This window comes from Harpegnathos saltator, unplaced genomic scaffold (assembly GCF_003227715.2).
Source record: "Harpegnathos saltator strain DR-91 unplaced genomic scaffold, Hsal_v8.6 scaffold15, whole genome shotgun sequence".
Taxonomy (NCBI): domain Eukaryota; kingdom Metazoa; phylum Arthropoda; class Insecta; order Hymenoptera; family Formicidae; genus Harpegnathos; species Harpegnathos saltator.
Genome location: NW_020229928.1, coordinates 1346105 through 1365966, shown reverse-complemented (window position 1 = coordinate 1365966; position 19862 = coordinate 1346105). Strand labels below are relative to the sequence as shown.

The window sequence follows — 19862 nt, the reverse complement described above, 5'->3', positions numbered from 1 at the left end:
CACTTTTCTCTCAGTGTATCAGTTAATTCATCAAGAAGTTGGAACAACCGGCCTTTAGCGGGGGGACAAATCTCCCATCGGCGGCGAGGCGAAAAATCACCTTTTCCCGCTCACGCGGGGCCGCGGCGCGAGTCCTCTCGATGCGCTCGCGAATTTCCCACGCAGCCGCTTTTCGCGGGCGTCACTTCACACACGAGCGACGCCGATGCGTCTCACGCAGCGTATATCTTCGATCTCGCCGAGAGGAGAGTCCCGATTGACGATAGATTTTCGAGTACACACGCGCTGAGAGCGGTGTTTTGTCGAAGGGGCGCGCAGCGTTAAGCGGGCTTCTTATCTCGCGTGTAAGCGACCGAGCTCGTCCAACCGTCACGCGCGAGTTGACGGGCGGAAACGCGACGCCGCGTTTTGAGGAAAGATATTTCCGACACGATTGGCTACTTCCAAAATTGGCAGCTTCTTGGGACTGCTTTGTTCGAGAGGGTGAACTTGAAAATTCCACATGGTGGATGCGACGAATAAATCGGAAACGTGCGGAAAGTTTTACGAAAACTGGCAAATGTTCTTCATCTTGGACTTTTCGACGGCGAATTTCAAAAGTAACAATTCCAAACGAATTCCAAGCGGATTTTTAAAGCAAATTTGATTCTGACGAAAATAAAATTATGATCCGAAATGAAATTATGCTCGTCATTTGGAATTGGAAATTTCGCGGAAAAGCGCTCTGGCGAAATTTCCGCTCGTCGGTCAAGAGAGAACGGCTCTCTCTGTCTCTCCTATTGCCTCCTCCTTTCTCCCTGCGCCGCGCACGCCACTGTTCTATTTCCATTCTAACTGCCGTTCCGACAAGTGCTCGCCGAACTTGGGCGGTTCGATGACAGAAAGATCGCTCCGCCGACGCGTCCCTCTATTTACGAAAGTTAGCGAGTTACGAGCTCGCATATTAACGCCCGTGTCGCCGCGTCGTCGTCGTCGTCGTCGTCGTCGTCGTCGTCGTGCCTTCTGTTACGCACGGCGAGCGAAAACAGTCATCCGTCGAAACACTCATCCAGGTCTTGCATCAAGGTCCAACCCCCAGGACTCGCTTGAACCCGAGTTCAACTCGCCGAAGACCCACTCCCCCCCTCCCCCGCGCACACTCACGCGACTCTTCCCCGCTCGCACTCCGTTCTGCCGGGCGAGCGGCGGAAAATTCAATCGCAGCGACGGCACTGTTTTTCTCCGCGCGATCCCGCTCTCTTTTTCTTCCCGCCTCTCGCGTCGTACGTCCCGATGCATATTCATAGCCGCGCGGAAGAGACCAGTCGCTCCTGCGCCGAGTCCTCTCCGCGCTCGCGAATTAACGAGCTCCCCCCCTCCCCCCGTGACGGCTGAAACCGAGCGAGCGATCCCGAAATCCGAGGCGGTGCTGCGAGACAATCGGGCCGTCGAAGCGATCCCGTAGTCCCGCCGTTTGACTAAACAGCCGCTTATCTCGTCGCTTAATCAGCATTGTCTCCTTAGCACCCCCGGAACGGGCCTAGGTATCCCCCTTGGGCGGCGGAGACGGCGCGGGCGGCCGGGCCGCGTGGCCTCGAGGAAACAATTTAGCTCAATCAACATTTCTAGGCGAATCTCGGGCGTCGTCTAATTAAACCGCTGTCCCGCGCGAGGATAAAGTCGGAGGTTATCGCCGCCGTCGTATCTGATCCCCCCTTCGGCCGGGTTTAATCCAACTGCGTTTCCACTTGCGAGCGACTGGAAGTCGCACGGCTCTGCGTATCCGGCGCCGCTCGTGGGATGTGCGGGTGTACATATAAATACACACACACACACACATATTTATGTATATATATATATATATATGTATATGACGTATGTATGTACACGCACACAGAGCGCGGATAGGAACTCGGAGAGTCTCATTTCCTGTCCGCGGGGGTCCCGCAGGGGATACATAATTAGCCCGGTTCGCCGGTACGTCGAAACGAAAGGAGGGGCCATCTCCTTCCGCCGCCGGTTGATCTTTCGCTCTCCTCTTTCCTTCGCCGCGCTTATCGATTTCTCCGAATAATTCCGAGTCCCCGTCCCTGGGGGGAGGGGGAGGGGGGAGGGGGGGGACGACGACGACGACTCCGCCGCGGAATTGTCCGCGCGCGCGCGTCGCGAATCGTCCGCGTCGCTATTATCTCGGCTCGCCGAGTGATTTCAGAGCCGCGAGCCGCCGCCGCGCCGATTGTGCGCGCGTCAAAGTCAATCGCAAGACGCGCGCCGCCAAATTAATCTCAATCGTCGTCCGGGCGATCACGTGTCATTTATCACGACTCGTTACGAGCGGCGCGGCAAGGCGCGAGGGAGGATTCATGTCGAGTTAGTTACGGTAGCCTGCCGGCCGTCGCGCGCGTCCTGCATCGCTCGAAATGACGGGGACGAATTAAAAAAAAACAAAAAAAAAGGACGACAGGGGGAGAAAAAGGGGGAGAGGGCGCGAGGGGGAGGGGGGATGGGTCGGCTGTCGAACGCGCGGCGAAAAAGCGCGGCGAGTGTCTCGCCTCGGCTTTTTCCCCTTTTCTCGTTCCTTCTCTCTCTCTCTCGCTTTTACATCGGCTCGACGCGCCGGTTATTTGCGATTCTGTACGGCTCTGTGCGTTCCTAAGAGGCGCTCTCCTCGCGCGCGCTGCGTTGCAGTCACTCGACGCGCCGCGCACTCCGGCGGCGTGGTGGTGTTTATAGATTTTACGATGATGCCGAATACTCTCTGCCGGCGATTATTTTCCGATAGACAAATTCCGCAGCGAGAAATGTTTATTAGAGATGCATTCGGCGCTTTGGTTGAAAATACGAGATAGCAGCCGGCCGGCTCGCGCGAGCTTCGTACCGCGGAGCGTTACTCCACCGCGGAGCTTCCAATTTATATTGCGCCGAGGAAAAATGTGTTCCCTTCGTTGTTTTCCGAATTTCGAGGAATCCGCGGCGAGAGTTCCCCGACGGTAAACACTCCCGCCCCGGAGTGAGCGCGCGCGTGCGCGCGCGCGAGTGACTACTCCTCCGCGCGGCGGGAATACTCGGCGCGGAATCAAGGACGATCAAAAATTAATGTGTCAGAGGGTCGGAAGACACGTCTTATTTCGTTCGCTTCATCGACGTTCCGGGAATGTCAGGCATCCGCTGATTGAATTCGGTAGCGGAGCGAGAGCTGAAGAGAGAGAGAGAGAGAGAGAGAGAGAGGGAGAGAGAAGGGGGACAGATAGAAAGAGAGGAGGCGGCTTTCCACGCGCGCACGCGGGTTTGATAAATGTTGTCCGTCTCGCGCGATATGCCGGATAATATCTGTAAGGATCACAGACACACGGGGAACACGCCCTAGGCCCTTTTTGTCGGCGACGGCATCGTTTGTAATTCGAATCCGTTCCCTTCGCGCGCCAAGGTAGGCGCCGGGAGTTCTCTCGAGCAGCTCGCGCAGCACGTCGACGGGAGAAATCTCCCGGACTTTCCGGGAGTAATTTATGGTCCCCGTCGCGCGCGTTGCCGAATTAAGTTCGCCTCTTTCTCCCGCCTCCGCCCCGGCCCCGGCCGCGCTCGTACGTTTGTTCCAGTTAGACCGCGCCTCCCTCCCTCACGTCCGATCGAAATCGTATATCTTCGAGGCGAGAGACCGCCGCGCCGCCGCTGTAGCTCGCCGTCGGATTAAACGCGGACGTCGCTTCCCTGACTCGTCATACCCGCCAATACTCGAGAGAAGATATTGTTTTACAATCGCAACGGGAAGGTGTCCTTTCTCTCGGCAGTCCTGCTCTCTCTCTCTCTCTCTCTCTCTCTCTCTCTCGTCCACGATGAGGACACTCGTTACGAGGCAGGGACGGCGAGGGAGAGAAAGTGTCGCGGAACCCCTTTCGCCTCGAATGTCACGGTCCTAAGGGTGGAATTTTCACTCCCGGACGGACGCGCGGGTTTCGGATCGCGTTACAACCCTTCTCGCGAATCCGGCTCGTTTATTATTGCGACTCTGAAATATCTACGAAGAGACCGCCGCCGCATCACCCTCGATATATATATATATATATATATATACACACACACACACACACGCCGTGTACGCGTGCGGTCTCACGTGAAGCTCTTCGAAGGCCGGCCGCGGGATTAATTGTGCACGTGGAATTAACGAACGATTACGAAATTTCACGTCGAATTTCCACCGCGCGAGCTGTGCGTGTTTTCTCTTTTTCCCCCTCCCCCGGCACCATTAACAGTTCGATACCGTGAAATATTAGTTGGCACGCAGCGAAATGTTTCAGCGTGTCCCCTGAAAAATTAATCGTATGCAAAGCAGGTTGCAGTTTTTTTCGACGGCGATTAAAATTTTCATTTCAATTAGCACCTGCCGGGCAAATACACTTTCCAGCGGGTCGCCCGAGGTGGATGTACGAATGTAACAGCGCCGTCGATCACGATGTTTCCGGCCGCGGTCGCCGCCGAGGAGCGAGGGGCAGCGACAAGGGGGGCAAAGAGAGAGAAAGAGAGAGAGAGAGCGAAGGGGGACGGCCGGGTTACTCGATAACGGGATAAACACGCCGAATAATTGGAGACTCGCGATTTAGGCATCGCCGAAAAACAACAAAAAAAAAAAGAGAGAGACCAGCGACAGAGACAGACAAGGCGCGGGAAAAAAAGCACGTTTACACGCGACGACATGCGCGACGCGTCGCGATAAAAATTCATTGGCGTATGTGAATGCTGGAACGCCGATGGCACGTGCATCGTTTATTAAAAAAGCTGTTGGACGGCCGCGCGCGTCCCGGGATCGAAGAGCGCGGGGACATACCTTCGCCATTTTACAGAGGCCCTTTGTCGTGCCGAAATTACAATTGCTATCGTCATTATCGGATGCGTTATGCGCACGATGCGTTTGGTGGACGCGGAAATCCCACCCCCCATTGTTCGCAGCGGCCCGTTTTGATCGAAAACGTCAAAGCGACCGAAAAAACATACGTCTCTCCGGCGGAATGCCGGAAAAATACGGCCGAGCGGAGAATCGCGGTGAAGAGGGACGGAGCGGGAGGACGCGTATTATCGGACCGGTGGTGGCGGGGTTCACCCCCCCCTCCCCTCCGGCCGCTCGCGGGTTCGCTGCGAGCCATTTCCGTTTCGCGAGGTGATCTGGAATCTCTCTCTCTCTCTCTCTCTCTCTCTCTCTCTCTCTCTCTCTCTCTCTCTCTCTCGCTCTCCTCTCTCGGCCTTCGAAACGCCGCCTCTTAATGAACTCCCGCTGTTCGAGCCGGCCGTTTCTGAGCGTCGGGGAGGGAATCCCCGCCGAGTCCATCATTACCGAGTCAAAATTAAAGCCAAAGATACAGAAGGGCGCGCGTTTTCGGCGCGGCTTATTAGTTTCGCGCAAAGCGTGGGCGATGCCGGGCCACGGCGACGACGACGACGATGACGACGACGACGACGACGACGACGACGACGGACGACGACGACGACGACGACGACGACGACGACTCGTCGGTGGGGCAGCCTCGCGATTATTTATCAGCGCGCGATTATTTATCAGCGAATTAATTATCGCGGCGGTGCGAGCGAATTTAATATAAACGTTCGCTTTGGCTTTGCCCCTTCGGGGCAAACTAGGCTGTAATTTCGACTGCTGGATACGGCGCGCCTCGTTATTCCTCGTCGAGACGTCGAGGAAACGGTTCTTTCCTCTCTCTCTCTCTCTCTCTCGCTCGCTCTCACTCGCACCAGGGCCGACGTAGGGCCGCGATCACTAATTATTCGCGTATCGTCGAGATCCGTGAGCGTAGGAGCCGTATTACGCGCGCATAATGAAACCCGTAACACGTATTAACGTATTCACGCGGGCGCACGTACACGCGAAAATTCGCGGACGCCGCCGCGGCGGCAGTAACCATAGACGTAGGCACGGCGAGCGCCGCGACGTCGAACGTAATATTCGACTAATTACAAATTTAATAACCCCGGTTCGTTGCCGGTTATTGCAAGGCCGCGACGTCTAAATGAATCGACTCGGCGCTGCGCCGCGCTGCGCTCCGTCTTTCTCCCCGTTCCCGCTCCTTCTCGTTTTCGCCTTCGCCACCCCTTCGCCCCTCCCGCTCCCCTCCCCCTCCCCCTCGCCATGTTCGACGACGTTCCACCCGGTTCGTCGCTCGGCCGGCGATGTCTGTCGTCGCGAAAGAGAATACGCGCTGTGTCTTAATGGACTCGTATTACCAATTAAGGCTTAATTATCATCGAAATTAAATCGCCACGACGTCTCGAGGGCGGCGGAGGGGGGTTGCCGCTCGTTGCGACTCCCGGGGATTTCTCTCTCTCTCTCTCTCTCTCTCTTTCTCTCTCTCTCTCTCTGTGGTCCTCTCTACGAGCGAACTCTACGAGTCTGTCCATTTCTTGACCGATCGTCCTCGTTTGCGACTATTCTCCTCCTCCCTCTCCCCCTCCCCGGATCGCGAGAAACCCTCCCGCGAGTATATCCTTCTCGCCGGAGAATCTCTTTAGATTTCGCGGCCCGCGCGTCGCACACACATAAAGGCGCCGCTCTCCGTTTCCCTTAACGCCGCTGTAACTTATCGCCCGTAGACACAGTATTTCTCTCCGGCTCTTTGAAAGCATTTTCTCATTAAAAAATTAAGGGTGGGCGGGGGCGCGGGCGCGGGTGAAAAGGAGCGAAGCGGTCGTAGAGGGATGAGGGGGGCGGCCGAGCGAGTTCGCGGTGCAGAAACGAAGCGTGGGGCCGTGAGACAAGAGGGTTTTGCGGCGAACGGCGGAGCACACGGGACGGGGGTGCCGCGGGGGAGGGAGGGGGGGCTGTGGACGGAGGGGTCGGTAAGTGCTCTGCGGCTCCCAGATGCGCCCAATATTATGTTTAATGATATTAACTTCTTACTTAATGGTCCGCGGTTCGATTCGAGGTGCGAAAGAGGCGCCCCCTCCTCCCCTCCCCCGCCCGCCCGCCGCCGCGAACCGCAGCCGGTGGAAGTCGGAAAAAGTATACCCGGGAGAATAATTTGGTGAGTCGAGTACGAGAGAAGAGAAAAATGGCGGGGAGGCAAGACAAGAGGAGGAAGAAGAGAGAGAGAGAGAGAGAGAGAGAGAATACGGCGCGCGGTGAAAGAGCCTAATCACTCGGGGGACGCGTCCATTTCGCGTTCTCTCTCTCTCTCTCTCACTCTCTCTTCTCTGGGCTCCTTGCAAAATAAATCCGCGACTACGTGGATGACCTCCGCTATAAACCTCGCGATAAAAGCCGCGGCGGCGGCAGGTCTCTCCCTCCCTTGTTCCGCGCTCGTCGAGGGTCGCCCTCGCCCTCAACTCTTTACGCGCGATTAAGGAATCGCCCTCCGTGGCGCTCGACGCTCAAAGTGTGCTTGTACTGTGTGAAACTTTGTCCGAAAATTATTTTCTCCCCGACCGCTCTCGCGAGACAGAGGCGCTCGAACGCGAGGCGTGCGACGGCGACGACGCCGATTATAATTTCGTTTCGATCGCCACGGGGAATTCTCGCCACGAGGTGGAGTCGTTTTTTTTTCTCTCTCCTTCTCTCTCTCTCTCTCTCTCTCTCTCTCTCTCTCTCTCTCTCTCTCTCGCTTTGTCTCTCCTTCCTTGTCGCGGCGACGCTGGGAGGACGACGGCAAAACTGTAATTTCGTAAGGAGCTTTTATCTCGCTCGTTTCCCGCTTACCGCGGCTTTACGACGGGAACGCCCGATTCCTCGCGATCCTCGCTCGCTTCTTAATGCGCGCCGCAACATCGGGACAGAAATCTTAACGATTCTCGGGTAAGCCGCGACGGGCCCGGAGGGCACGAGTGCCAAACAATATAAAGCCAAGATTAAAAGTTCCGTGGCGCGGGAACGTAAAGTCGCATTAACGAGCGCCGACCTCGTAAAACCCGGACACTCGGGGAAATCGAAGTAAAATACGGAGAAGCGAGACTCGCGGAGACTCTCTCGCGCGCATGCGGAACGCAAATTCGCCGCGGTCTCGCAAGAGAGACCTGTCTGTCTGTCTGTCTGTCTCTCTCTCTCTCTCTCTCTCTCTCTCTCTCTCTCTCTCCCTTTCGTTGTCCTCTCGCGGGGATAAATCGTTCGCCAAGCGCAAGAGCTTTTTATTACCGCTTACCGCTTAAATCTTGCTAATTTACCGTCGGCTCGAGTTTCGGCTCGGCCGACGATACCGCCGCGCACGTCCGTGTCGTCTCCGCGCGGCTCGCGCGGAGCGTCTCGAGCGAGTGTGCGCCGCGCGTGCAAAACGAAGCGATTAAGAGCGATGATACAGGGGGTGCACGGGGGTGACAGCGGCGGCGCGGCCGCGCTGAGCAACAGGAACGAGAGATCCCGCCGGCACTTATCTTCCTACGCGCGAATCCCTTGCCCAGCGACTAGAATAATTATTTAATTAATACCCGTACATGCACACACACACACACATGGCTCACATACACACAGAGCGGAGTCCGCCCACCTTTCGCGCGCTCGCTCGCTCGCTCGCTCGACTTAAATCCCCCACCCGCCCCGGATTATAATACGGAAACCTTTCTTTTCTCTCTCCTTCTCTATTGCAGGCTCCGAGAGGAGAGGGGCGACGCCGAGAGAGCGCTGGCTTTGGACCACAAACCCAGGGACCTCAGCTCGCACAATGGTAAGCTTACGTAAGCGAATGCATACATGCACCGCGCGCTCGCATGCTCGACATTTCGTTCCGATTTCGCGCCGGTCGATCCCCGCTACGGTCGCGCGTGGAAAAGTCGCGTCGCTCGCCATCAGTGACTCCACGCACTCGTACATCTGTCTGCGCATCCGCCTCGCTCTCTCGTGCGAATTTTCTGCACTTGAACCCGTAATCGGTACGACGTGATCAGGCGAGACGCGGCTCTCTTTGCGAGATCCACGAATCAAGCGCGGCGAGAGAGACGACAGTCGGAAGGCGCGATACTTTGGAGGGAAGTTTCGGGCTTTCCGTCAAACTTGGTATCGTCGGGGTCTCGGGGAGGGCGCGGGGGATACCGGTTGACCAAGTTAGCCGAGCACGAGAGAGCCGATCGAACAAGCTCTCCTCTCCGCTCTCTCGTTCGCGCTCGCGAGATATCTCGGCGGTTCCGCGCGGTCGCCTACAATTTCCCGCAGCGTTCGTTTCTCGTATTCCCATCTCTGCCTGCCTGCCTGCCTGCCTGCCTGCCTGCGCCTACCTGCGCGTCGTCACGGCGCCTGTCAACTGGATTAAGTCGGTAACGCGAGATCCTTAATCGTCCGGGGCTCCGGGCTACGTTCGATCGACGCGCGGACGCCGAGAGTCAAGCGGCGCAGAAAGATTTTTGACCGCGACACGGCACCGCGCGCGCGCGCGCGCCTCTCGTGCTCGTCCTTTTCTGTATTTCTACCTTTTCGATCCTCCCCCCCCCTTCCCCCCCCCCGCTTCCTCCAGCGCCGCCGCTTCGCCCCGCGCAGCGGACGAGCCGAGTGTGTCCCGGGCGTTTAGGATCCCGCAGATTAAGTCCGATATCGGGTTACGTCCTGTCGCGGTCCGGCCTCTCTCTTTCTGATTCCCTATAATATTATAATCCGTCTGATGGAACCCTTTATCTTCCGTGAGACGGGCCGACCTCCGCCCGAGACGCCGCGCCGTCCGGCCGTTTTTTCGACTTCTCTCTCTCTCTCTCTCTCTTCCCTCTCTATCTCTGTCTCTTTCTCTCTCGATCGCTTGGAAATCGCGCGCTTAACCGAGCTCGGGCCGCGCCGAGGAAAATGTCGACCTCGCCATCGGGAATCTGCCCCCCCCCCTCCTGAGCAGGCAGCTCCCTCGGAATCCTCGCGCGCGACGGTACGTGCGCGTATCTCTCTTTCTCTCGCGTATTTCCGTGCACGCGCGCAATTACCAGCGGTCGGATCGGATTACGCTTCACGCGAGGACCCCTCTGCGCGCGCGCGCGCTGCCGAGCTTTTCAGCCTGCAGCGTGGTAGCCCGGCTGGTGGTGGTGTAGGAGTCAATTTAACGTAAAAGATGTACGATTCATTAGATCGTGCCGGCAAGAGCCGAGAAAACCGCGACCCTTCTCTTTCAACGGCCAACGAGCTCTACAACAACAACAACAACAACACGCTCCGCTCCGGGCGCGTACGTGTGAACGGCCTCGCCGCTTCCCCGCGCCGCGTCCGTCGCCGACGTACTCGTTCCGCGGTACTCGTGAGATCACGGAGCGGAGCCCCGGAGCAATGCGTCAGCGCGGACGACCGTTGCCCAAACAGTATCTATCTATGTCAGGATTAAAATACTAGGATATCAAATACGCGCGCGCGCGCGAGCGAGTCCGCGCTTAGGTCGGTCGGGGCGAGGAAAAAGGGATGCGGAAAGAGAGAAAGAGGCGGTGGTCGTCCGCGCCGAGGCAAAAGAGAGGAAGAGAGAGAGAGAGAGAGAGAGGGAGGGGGTGGGAAGGCAGAGAAAGGGAGAGATGGTGCGGGAGAGAGAGAGAGAGAGAGAGGATTCGGAAAGTGGATAGTCCGCTTGTTCTCGTCTAAACGGGGATGCGCGGAGGCAAATAAAATCCATCAACTTGTCAGTCCGCTCGATGGACGCGCTTCTCGTCCTTCGCGCGCCGCAACCGAACCCGCTCCTCGGGAGAGATTGACGCCGCTCTCGCGGCGTTATCGCGCGTCGGCTAGATACATGGACGCGAACGCGACTCGATTCCGCCCGGACGTATCGACACCCCCCGAGCATGTGTATGTGTGTGTGTGTGTGTGTGTGTGTATATGTGCGTGCATGCGTGTGTCGCATGTAGAGGGGAGAATGAATGCACCTCGTAGCAAACGCGATGAGAATTTACATCCTTCATTAAACCGGCCGCGGTATCGCGCTTTTTGCAGGCTCCTCCAACGGCCACAGCCCGGTTCTAAATCTGTCGAAAACTGCGGGAAGCGGAAGCGTGGGCGAGCACTCCGGAAGCGAGGCGGGAGCGTCGCATCGTTCTCAAGACGACGAGGAGGAGGACGACAATCTGTCGGAGGACCTCGAGGACGACAACGAAAAGGACGAAGGTACGACCAGTGGGCCGAGCGATTCCTCCGGAATCTCGCTCTCGCTCTCCCATCGCTCGGGGTATTTATAGAGCCTGATAGAGCGGTCGATCGCTCGCAATCAATTAGAAAGCCGGTGAAAGGAGTAGCGCGCGCGCGCGCGCGCGCGCGCCGCTTCCCGTTCGCTTTGACGCTCGAGCAGAGTCGAAAGGCCGGATTTCGACTCGAGAGACAAGGAGGAGGAGGAGGAGGAGGAGGAGGAGGAGAAGGGGGATTCGTGCTCGTCAAATAATTATATCGATTTTGCCGGACACGCCGCGTTTAAAGACGAGTTCTTCGAGACGACTGGCGGGTCAGGCCCTCTCATCCATCATCGCTCTACCGAAAGAGAGAAAGGAAGGGCGCGCGCGCGCGCGAGAGAGAGAGAGAGAGAGAGAGAGAGAGCGCGAGGGATGCGCCTCTCGGGATTCGTCTTCCATCGTGCTCTCCGAGAAACACGTCGCGCAGCGGTTGCCAAGTCGCGATGCACAAGCTGCGATGCGCGCGTGTTCAATCGCGTGGCCGATCGTTGAGCTGCGAGATGCGACACATTCGGCGAGGAAATCCCCGACGCGATCGTCGACTCGCGCGACACCCGCGCGAGTCACCTCCCGCGATTCGGGAGGGCGCCTCGCGCGCCTCCTCCGCCGGAGGGACGGCCTCTCCTCGGCGAGAAGCGCCACTGTCGGGCCAAAGCGATCATTAGACTGCGCGTCTTCGATATTTAGTTTCGTTTTTCTAATGAAAGATGGATCGGGAGATAGAATCTCTCCGTCCGAGGGAGCTTTGTATCGCCATCCTTGCTCCGTCCCGGCGCTCCGATTCAGCCGAGCGTCATAATCATTTTGATTCCTAATCGACCGGGCCATTGTCGCGCCGCGGCATGTTAATTGGCCGGCTCTCTCTCTCTCTCTCTCTCTCTCTCTCTCTCCGATTAATGGACGTGAGCCGAGAGCCGTTCCACGGAAAGTCCCGCGCGCGCGCATCCGCATCGCCTCGCCGTCCGCGAGGAGACGAACAAGAGACGGAAACGAACAAGAGGAGGAAGAAAAAGAAGACAGATGAAGCAGGGGGCGACGAGGAGCGGCGGGGGCCGCGCGGGGGGGCTCGATCGTCTCTCGCGCGCGTTGTCTTAATTAATTTCCTTCTGGCCCCCTCGTCCCCCGACCGCGCGAGATTCCGGACACGCAGTCGCCTCTCTCGTCGAGAGCCGCAATTCACAGAAATCATAACATCGTCCTGCGGACGTCCTGCGCGCCAGCGGGGAAAAGCGCCGCGCTGGGCGCGACCGGCGGGGGGACCGCGGCAAATTTACAGGGACTCCCGCGGTGTGTGTAACCCCTCGAATTAGCGTGGGGCCCTGAAATTCCGCGAAGGGGACACGAGTTAGGACGATAAAGGTGCCGCAGGGGCGGGGCGCACTTGGCGGGCGCGGGGCCGGTGGTGGGGATTTGGGTGCGGGGCCGGTGCACGGCGAGCCGTGGCGTGGGGGGGGGGCGGCGGGGGGGGGCGGAGGGCGGTGTGGCTGAGGCGCATGCGGCTGGCAGGGGGTGGCTCTTCCTGGCGTCGGTGGCGTCTGCTCGGGGGTGGGTGACGTGGCTCTCCCGCTAGTGCGGGTGGGGGGGAGGTCGGGGGGGGAGGATTGGGCGGGGGGCGCGTCGGTGCGGGGGGGGCGGGGGGGGGTGGGGGCGGGTGCCGGCGGGCGGGGCAGGTGACCGGGGGCCGAGTGATTCTCTCCACGTGGCGGGGGGGGGCTCTCGGGCGTGGCTCTCGCAGGAGCCGTCTCCGGCGAGATCGACCGAGCTGGCCAACCGTTACGCCCGTAGCGAAGATGGGCCCGTGGGAGTGTAACGCCGTGAAGTCAGTTTGATTTAATGAGAAACGACGACGCCCACTATCTGCTCGCGTCTTCTCGGAATCGATCATCGCGAGTGCGATTTCGCCGCCGCCGGCCGTGCCGTCCGATGGTCGACGCGTGCGAGACTATTTGTTTTCTCTTTCCTCTCGCTCCCTCCTTCTCTCTCTGGGTCCGCTGTTCTTCAATCACGTGCGACAACCCTCCTTTGGCAGTCTGCCCGCTCCATGCCTACTATGCCTCCTTCACTTCCTCGTTCTCTCTTGCGCCTTGTTAGTCGACATGGCGCACGCGGGAAGTCGCGATGCTTGGCTGCGCGTTTTCGTCGCGCCGTGGCAGGTGGCATCCGGTTCTGGAAGGAGCGACGGCCCGGTCCACAGACTCATGCATTCGCTCTGGCGCGGAGAGACCGGCCAAGTGATCCGCTTCCTCATCTCCTGATAACTTATTAATGGGGGCCGGGTGTGGAAGATGCAGCGGCGCGGCTCCCCGACGACGAGCCGCAAAGAGGGAGAAAAGAGAGAGAGAAGGAGGGGGAAAGAGAGAGAGAGAGAGAGAGGAGAGAAGAGAGATGAGGGCATGAAGCTGCAGGTAGCAGCAGACGAAGTCTCAGACGAAAAAAGCAGCGTCGCCTCGCTTTATCAAAGAGTGCCGGGGACGGACCGAAATGCTTTGCACTTCCTCTCTCGCGCTCGCAGTTCCGCAGCTTATAAACCAGGCCAGCGGCAATAAGCTAAACCTGATTGCGTTGGCGCGCGCGTTGATAGGTGCGCACGTAGATAATCTAAAAGACGATACAATAAAGCACATATCATCCGCCAATAAGCAAGCCGGGCCTAAAGCCTGCGCTGTGGGCGTCGAGCGGTCTACTTAGTGTGGCCCGGAGAACCACGCAGACGTCTTTGTCGAGACAGGCGCCGCTCTTACGGCCTCTCTCGGCAATAAGACTCATAAGGGACCACGCCTGACTCTTCCTCGGCCGACCCCTCGCCCTCGGCGGATCCTTCCTCGAACGGAGAAGAAGAGAGACGCAGGAGAGGGAGAGAAGAGAGAAGAGAGAGAGAGGAGAAGAGCACGTGCGCTCTCCAAAGACCGACGCGACGTGTCAAGGCGTGCGGCGAGCGGAGAGGTTGTCGTGAGAGACAGCGCATACACCGGCGCGAGCCGGGGGTCCGGTCCTGACCTACTCCCACGGCTGATGGAGGAGACGGATAGCTGTGATATCGACGACGATGGATTTACATCGCGCCGGTGGTCCCCGTTTGGCTTGGCGGAGCAAGCGAGAGCGCAGATAAACTTTTCGACGGGACGACCTTGGCGGAGAGTGGGCGAGACCGACTCCGGCACGATAGCAGTCGGCTTTGCACGCGCGCTGTGGATTCCAGCCGATAAGTTATATTTTTTTGCTGTATAACGTAATAATAAAGCATAATAATATTCACATATTCGCATGCGTCAAAGTCGTAAAGCGCACGCCGAATTTCTCCGCTCCGGGCGGGCCGAGACATCGCACGGAGAGACGGTTCAAGCGGAGGAAGCTGCACCGCGAGCGCTTGTCAAACTCGCGCGTCTGCTGGATTCAGGGGAATTTAAGAGCGCGCGCGCCAGTTTGCGAAGCAGTGCTCCGCTGAGAACGCGACGCATATCGCTCCGCACCGACTCTGAGTCGGAGTTCTTTCTCACCCCTTCTTTTTTGTGATTCCCACTGCGGCGGCGGCCCGAATGATCATTGTCCATTATCGCGTCGAGTGAAAGCTCCGTCTCTCGTCTCTCCGTCTCTCCGCGAGCGAGATTTCCCCTCGAGGAACTTCAGAGCATCTCGTCGTCGTCGTCGTCGTACGTCGTCGTCGTCGGCCATTTGTTTCGAACCACGAGATGCTAACAGCCGGCTGCGCCGAGAGAGGTCGACTAATCGCGGGCGCGCTCGTCGGTGTAGCGGCGGATCCGCTGGAATCTTATAAGTCTCCCGCGCGCACGTTGACGTTAAATCAAAAAGTGGCGCGAGCAGGGTACAAGTGTCGTCGCGAGATTACGATCCGGGACACGCACGCGATATACAAGTCTCCTACACGTAGTCGTGTTTTCGCCGCGGCCCCTCCCGCTCTCGGACGTTGTCCGGCGATCGCGCGCGAATTATATCATTTCGGTGTTCCTTTTTTCCGCCTTCCCCGCCGTCGCGCCGCGCGGCGTCCCGCCGGCGAGAGGACGCTGCAACTGCGAAAACGCACCGGCCGCATCGTGCGAAGATTTACCAACGCGGCGAGCCTCTGCAACTCTTATCGCCGGCGTCGCGAGCTCGAGTACTGAGATGCGCGTCGGAAGGTCGCGATACCCGCGGGGCCGTCTCAGCCAGAGGAAGAGGGAGGAGTAACGAGCCTCGGAAATCTTGTGCTTTCAGATTTGTCGGACGTGCCGGAGAACCTGCCGCTGCCGGCGCCGGGCTCGGAAAGTCCTCAGGCCCTCAACTACTCGCAGATAGCCTCAGCGGCGGTCGCCGTGTCTCAGGGCGCCCAGGACCCCTCGGTCTCGAGTACGGAGACCCTGCTGAGGAATATCCAGGGCCTGCTCAAGGTCGCGGCCGACAACGCGAGGCAGCAGGAGAGGCAAATCAACTACGAGAAAGGTCAGTGGCGGGGCTTTCTTAAGACACTTGAGGCCGCTCTCCACAATTTCATTATCTCCCAGCTCGCCCAGAACCGCATTAAGAGGCATTAGTCCCTGTCCCGTCGACGAGCCCCTCGCCCTCCCTCCTTCACCCGCTCGCCCCCCGCCTATCTCGCCCCTCCGCTGCGGGCCTCAACCGCCGCGCCGCGCCGCGCCCGCGCCGCGTCTTCTCCTTTTCGCGCTTCTGCTCCTCTCTCGCTCCTGCTGCGCCACACACAACATGTACGTGGAGACGTTTCCCGTGCAGGGGAAAGATCGGCGCTCCAACGGGGCAACAATCGTCATTTACATCGATGCACGCGCAGGCGGCCATTAAGTGTGTGCGATCAATTTGCAATTTGCTTGTCGTTCAATTTATCCTTCGACGCGCGTGTGAAATTACCGCCCCGCGAGAGAGGTTCCCCCCCCGTTGCGCGTTGCAACGTTAGTCCGAGGTGTGTATTCGCACCCTCTCCCCCTCCCCCTCCCCCGCCCGCCGCGACGTGCAATTTTGGAAATATTCGCACGCACAGGCGGGCGCGATCCGTCAGCCCGCGCTTGTCCGCGAGCGAGTCCGCGAATAAATTTCAATGTCGTTGCCGCGCGCGGAGCGCGTAGCCGGTGGATAGAGTTTGCGACGTGGATTGGTCACGATGAATGCAGGCAGGCTCCATTAAGAAACGACGAGTCGGCGCGCCGTGAGATGACGGCCAGCATACGGCTTCTTTCTCATTAAGCCGCGTGATAAATCGGCCGGCGTTATTATTAAATATCTCCGCTCCGTGGGATCTCTCGCTGCGAGGATCACGGAACGCGCGCGCGCGCGAGGCGTAAAAGGAAGAGGAGCGAGCGAGCGAGCGAGCGAGCGAGAGAGGGAGAGAGAGGGACACAAAGAAAGGCAAACGAGCGCGGAAAAGCGCGGGAGCGCGTCTCTCACGCGTCGGGATTGCTCGAGAACCTGGGCGGGATTAACCGCGATAAGCCAGACGTCTCTCACGATGCAAATCGCCGCGGCGTTTACGCGATATCGATCAGAGAGTATCTTCGGAGCAGTTTTATTATTACGACGAGCACGCCGAGTACGACGAGTGGGGAAAAAAGTCACTCCGCGATCAAAAGGACGATAACGCGTACAAACGGCCGCGCGCGTAGTCACTTACGTGTCATTACGTACAAACGAGTCGTCATTGTAGTCGTTAATTGTCAGCGCTACCAACAATACGAGACGGTCGCATTATCGAGTCGCCGTATCGTGCACCGCCACGAGTGTGACTGCAAGGGACGACGTGTGTATCGCGCCGTAATCGCCGATTTCCCGCAGATGCGTTCAGGCGAGCGGGAGCGAGAGAGCGAGAGAGAGAGAGAGAGAGAGCGAGCGAGAGAGGAGGCGGGGATATTATCACGAATAAAAAGCCGCATTTACGAGCGCGAAACGGCACGCAACGCCGAGCTGTGCTTTCGCGAGTAGACGAGAGAGAGAGAGAGACGCGATCGCGGCTCTGCGACGAATACGTGCGAGAGAGAGCTGGGAAAAACGTCGACGCCGTGTCTTTTTTCTCGCGCTCGAAGCGCGAGGAGAAGCAGTTTCTCAATTTCCCCCCCGCGCCAGCTGTAACATCGATCGGCCACATCCGCCTCTGCTTTCGCCATCGGCAATGATCGTTATTCTCAGCCTTCGTCATTTTTATAGTCCGTCTCTGTCTCTCAAGGAACTTCTCTCGTCGAAATCATGACCCGATTGAGCGATAACGCTCGGCGTTATCGCTCGGATACGGAGTCGCGGACCGTCGCGGCGCATTCGCGGGCGTGAATCTTCCACGGCTCGGGCTGGGAAAAAGAGAGAGATAGAGAGAGAGAGAGAGAGAGAGAGAGAGAGAGAGAGAGAGAGTCGACGCGGCGCAATCTTCGGCCGGCGGTCCCAGGAGAAGAGCGCACGGCCGCTCTTATCTGCGTTTTCGCGGGTTTTAAGTGGCGGATCCCCATAAACGCGCGAGCCGGCCAGAGTCGCGCGTCGCAGCGGCGCGTTTAATAAATTCCGCGCGAAACGTAACCCCGGGACTTTAATTAGCCATTAGCCGATACAAAGTGTCATTTTCAGGGCCGTTAACTAATGCGTTTGCCGGTCTTAACGTTAGGAATGCCGGGGCATCGCGGTCCCCGTCGGCGGCGCTTAAGCAGCGTCTCCCGTCGCATGCGTTCGCCGACGCAGAAGACGAGCCGATAAAAAGAAACCGACCACGCTGCCATGGCCGATGGCCCTTCGACGCCGCGCTGCCCTCGCGACACGGTGATTGAACCGACAGACTCGAGACACCGTGGCCTCCTCCTCGCGATTCACTCGCGTAATTCCTCTTGCCGCCGCTCTCGGCGACGATGTTCCCCAAACTGCCGCTGGACTCGTCCTCGACGACGACGACGACGACGACGACAAGTCACTCTGACCGACGCAGTTCCAGTCTCCGATTCAATTTTTCATGAACGGGAGGAATTTTTCTTTTCTCTCGCGCAAACGACGACGACGCCGCGACATAAAGGTTCTTCAGGGTACAGAGCACAGTTTCTCGCACGGGGGAGCATTCTTCTGCCCGTTGCCGCGGTGGTCCGCGACTCGTTGCTTGCTCACGCGGCGGATCGAGCCAGCCCCGCGTATCGCGATCTCGCAGCGGGCTTTTTTCTCGCCGCGCGACTTCTTGACCGGCCCAATAAGCGCGCGGACTTTAATACGAAGGGACGTTCGATCGGCCGGGGCCGACTCGCCATCGGCCATCGGACACGTGAACGTTAACGAGTTCATTTCGCGGCGCGCTGCGACGTTAAGCTCGGAATGTGCGGCGCGGCGCGGTTTATTGCTGGTCGGCTTAACAGATTCCGCGCGTTACGTACGCGGGCGGGCGCGCGCTCCACGACGGAAAGACTTTCAGCGCGAGCTGCGGCCGATCGACAGCCGGGGAAAAGGGAAAAGGGAGCGCGCGGGAAGCCGGAGGAGGAAGTGTGTGTGTGTGTGTGTGTGTGTGTTAGCGGATAAAGGGCGCTGCGCGATGTATGGACAGGGAGGAGGAAGGGAGGAAAAAAGAGCGCGACGCAGGCAGCCGACGACGACGACGACGACGACGACGGAGGCGGGGGCGGGGGCGGGGGCGGGGGCGGCGGGGCCGCAAGGGCGAAGTCGGAAAGAGAGTAAGAGAGGCCCGATTTAATACTCGAACGAGCCAGCAGCTCGTTTTACACCAGATGGTTTTACATACGGCCACTATCGTGTTACCAACCTTCGCCGTATGGGTGCATCCGTATCTCCGTCGGCACGATCCGAGCTCCGTCGTACGTGCGTCGCATCCACACACACACACACACACACACACACGCGCGCGCGCGTGTGTGCACATAGGTTTTAAGCCAATCCGGACGGGATGCCTTCGACGCGGAATATTATCGATATTATTCGTCTTTGTCAGCGGGTCTCTCTCGCACGGCCGGCCTGTTTCTACCGGAGATCCTGCGGAATCGCGCGCGCGCGCGCGCGCAAGAGAGAGAGGAGGGAGAGGGAGGGAGAAGGAACGTCATCGACATTCTAAAAAGAGCGGGGCGCGCGCGATCGCCAAGCCGGCGATCTGGAAGCGTTTATCCCTTCGCGTCGCGATCGGCTCTCGCAAACGCGCTAATACGTCGCGAGACGTGTGCATTTTTCTACGCGCGACGACGCGCTCCACGGCGCAAACACAGGCGCTGCTCTCGCTCGGCCGCTCGCAAACCGCGACGGTCTCATTACGGGCGAGGAGGGCTCGCTCGAGCGTTGCGTGTTACGTGCCGAGCGAACGACCGAGGCGACGCGCGCGCGAAAATCGCCGAGAGAGCGCGTGAGATCGGACAACTTTGTTGTCGCGACGCTTGCGGTCCGCCGCTTGATCGGAGAAGATCGTCCCGGAATCGACGCTCAACGACGCTTAACCAGCCGTTCGCCCACACCAGCGTCCTCTCTCTCTCTCTCTCTCTCTCCTTCCTTCCTCGATTGCCCCTCTCCTCCCACCCTGGCGATTTTTCGTCGTCGGCGCCGTGTAATCAGGTGTGTCAATAAAACGCAAGCTAGAAAAGTCTCGCGAAGACCCGGCGGTTTATTTCTCCTCCTCCTCCTCGTCGTCGTCGTTCAATTGGAGAAGGATAAGGACCGCCGCCCCGCGAGGAAAGAGAAAAAGGACGTGCCGCGCGTGTGACGATTCCGTCCGTTCTTCTTCACGGAAGATGCCCGCCGTTCTCATTTATCGTTCAAATATTTGCTCGTTACGCACGCACCTCCGATGCTTTCCGATGCGCGCGGCACCTTCG

At 58.7% G+C, this 19862-nt stretch overlaps 1 protein-coding gene across 1 annotated transcript in view; it reads left to right on the top strand.

Annotated features, from left to right (window-relative positions):
* LOC105184534 (dachshund homolog 2) overlaps positions 1 to 19862 on the top strand; it is a 112616-nt gene that overhangs the window by 74210 nt on the left and 18544 nt on the right. The window contains exons 7-9 of the mRNA XM_025296594.1: positions 8557 to 8633; positions 10856 to 11026; positions 15298 to 15522. Coding sequence (XP_025152379.1) covers positions 8557 to 8633; positions 10856 to 11026; positions 15298 to 15522 — 473 coding nt within the window. The remainder of the gene's footprint in view (positions 1 to 8556; positions 8634 to 10855; positions 11027 to 15297; positions 15523 to 19862) is intronic.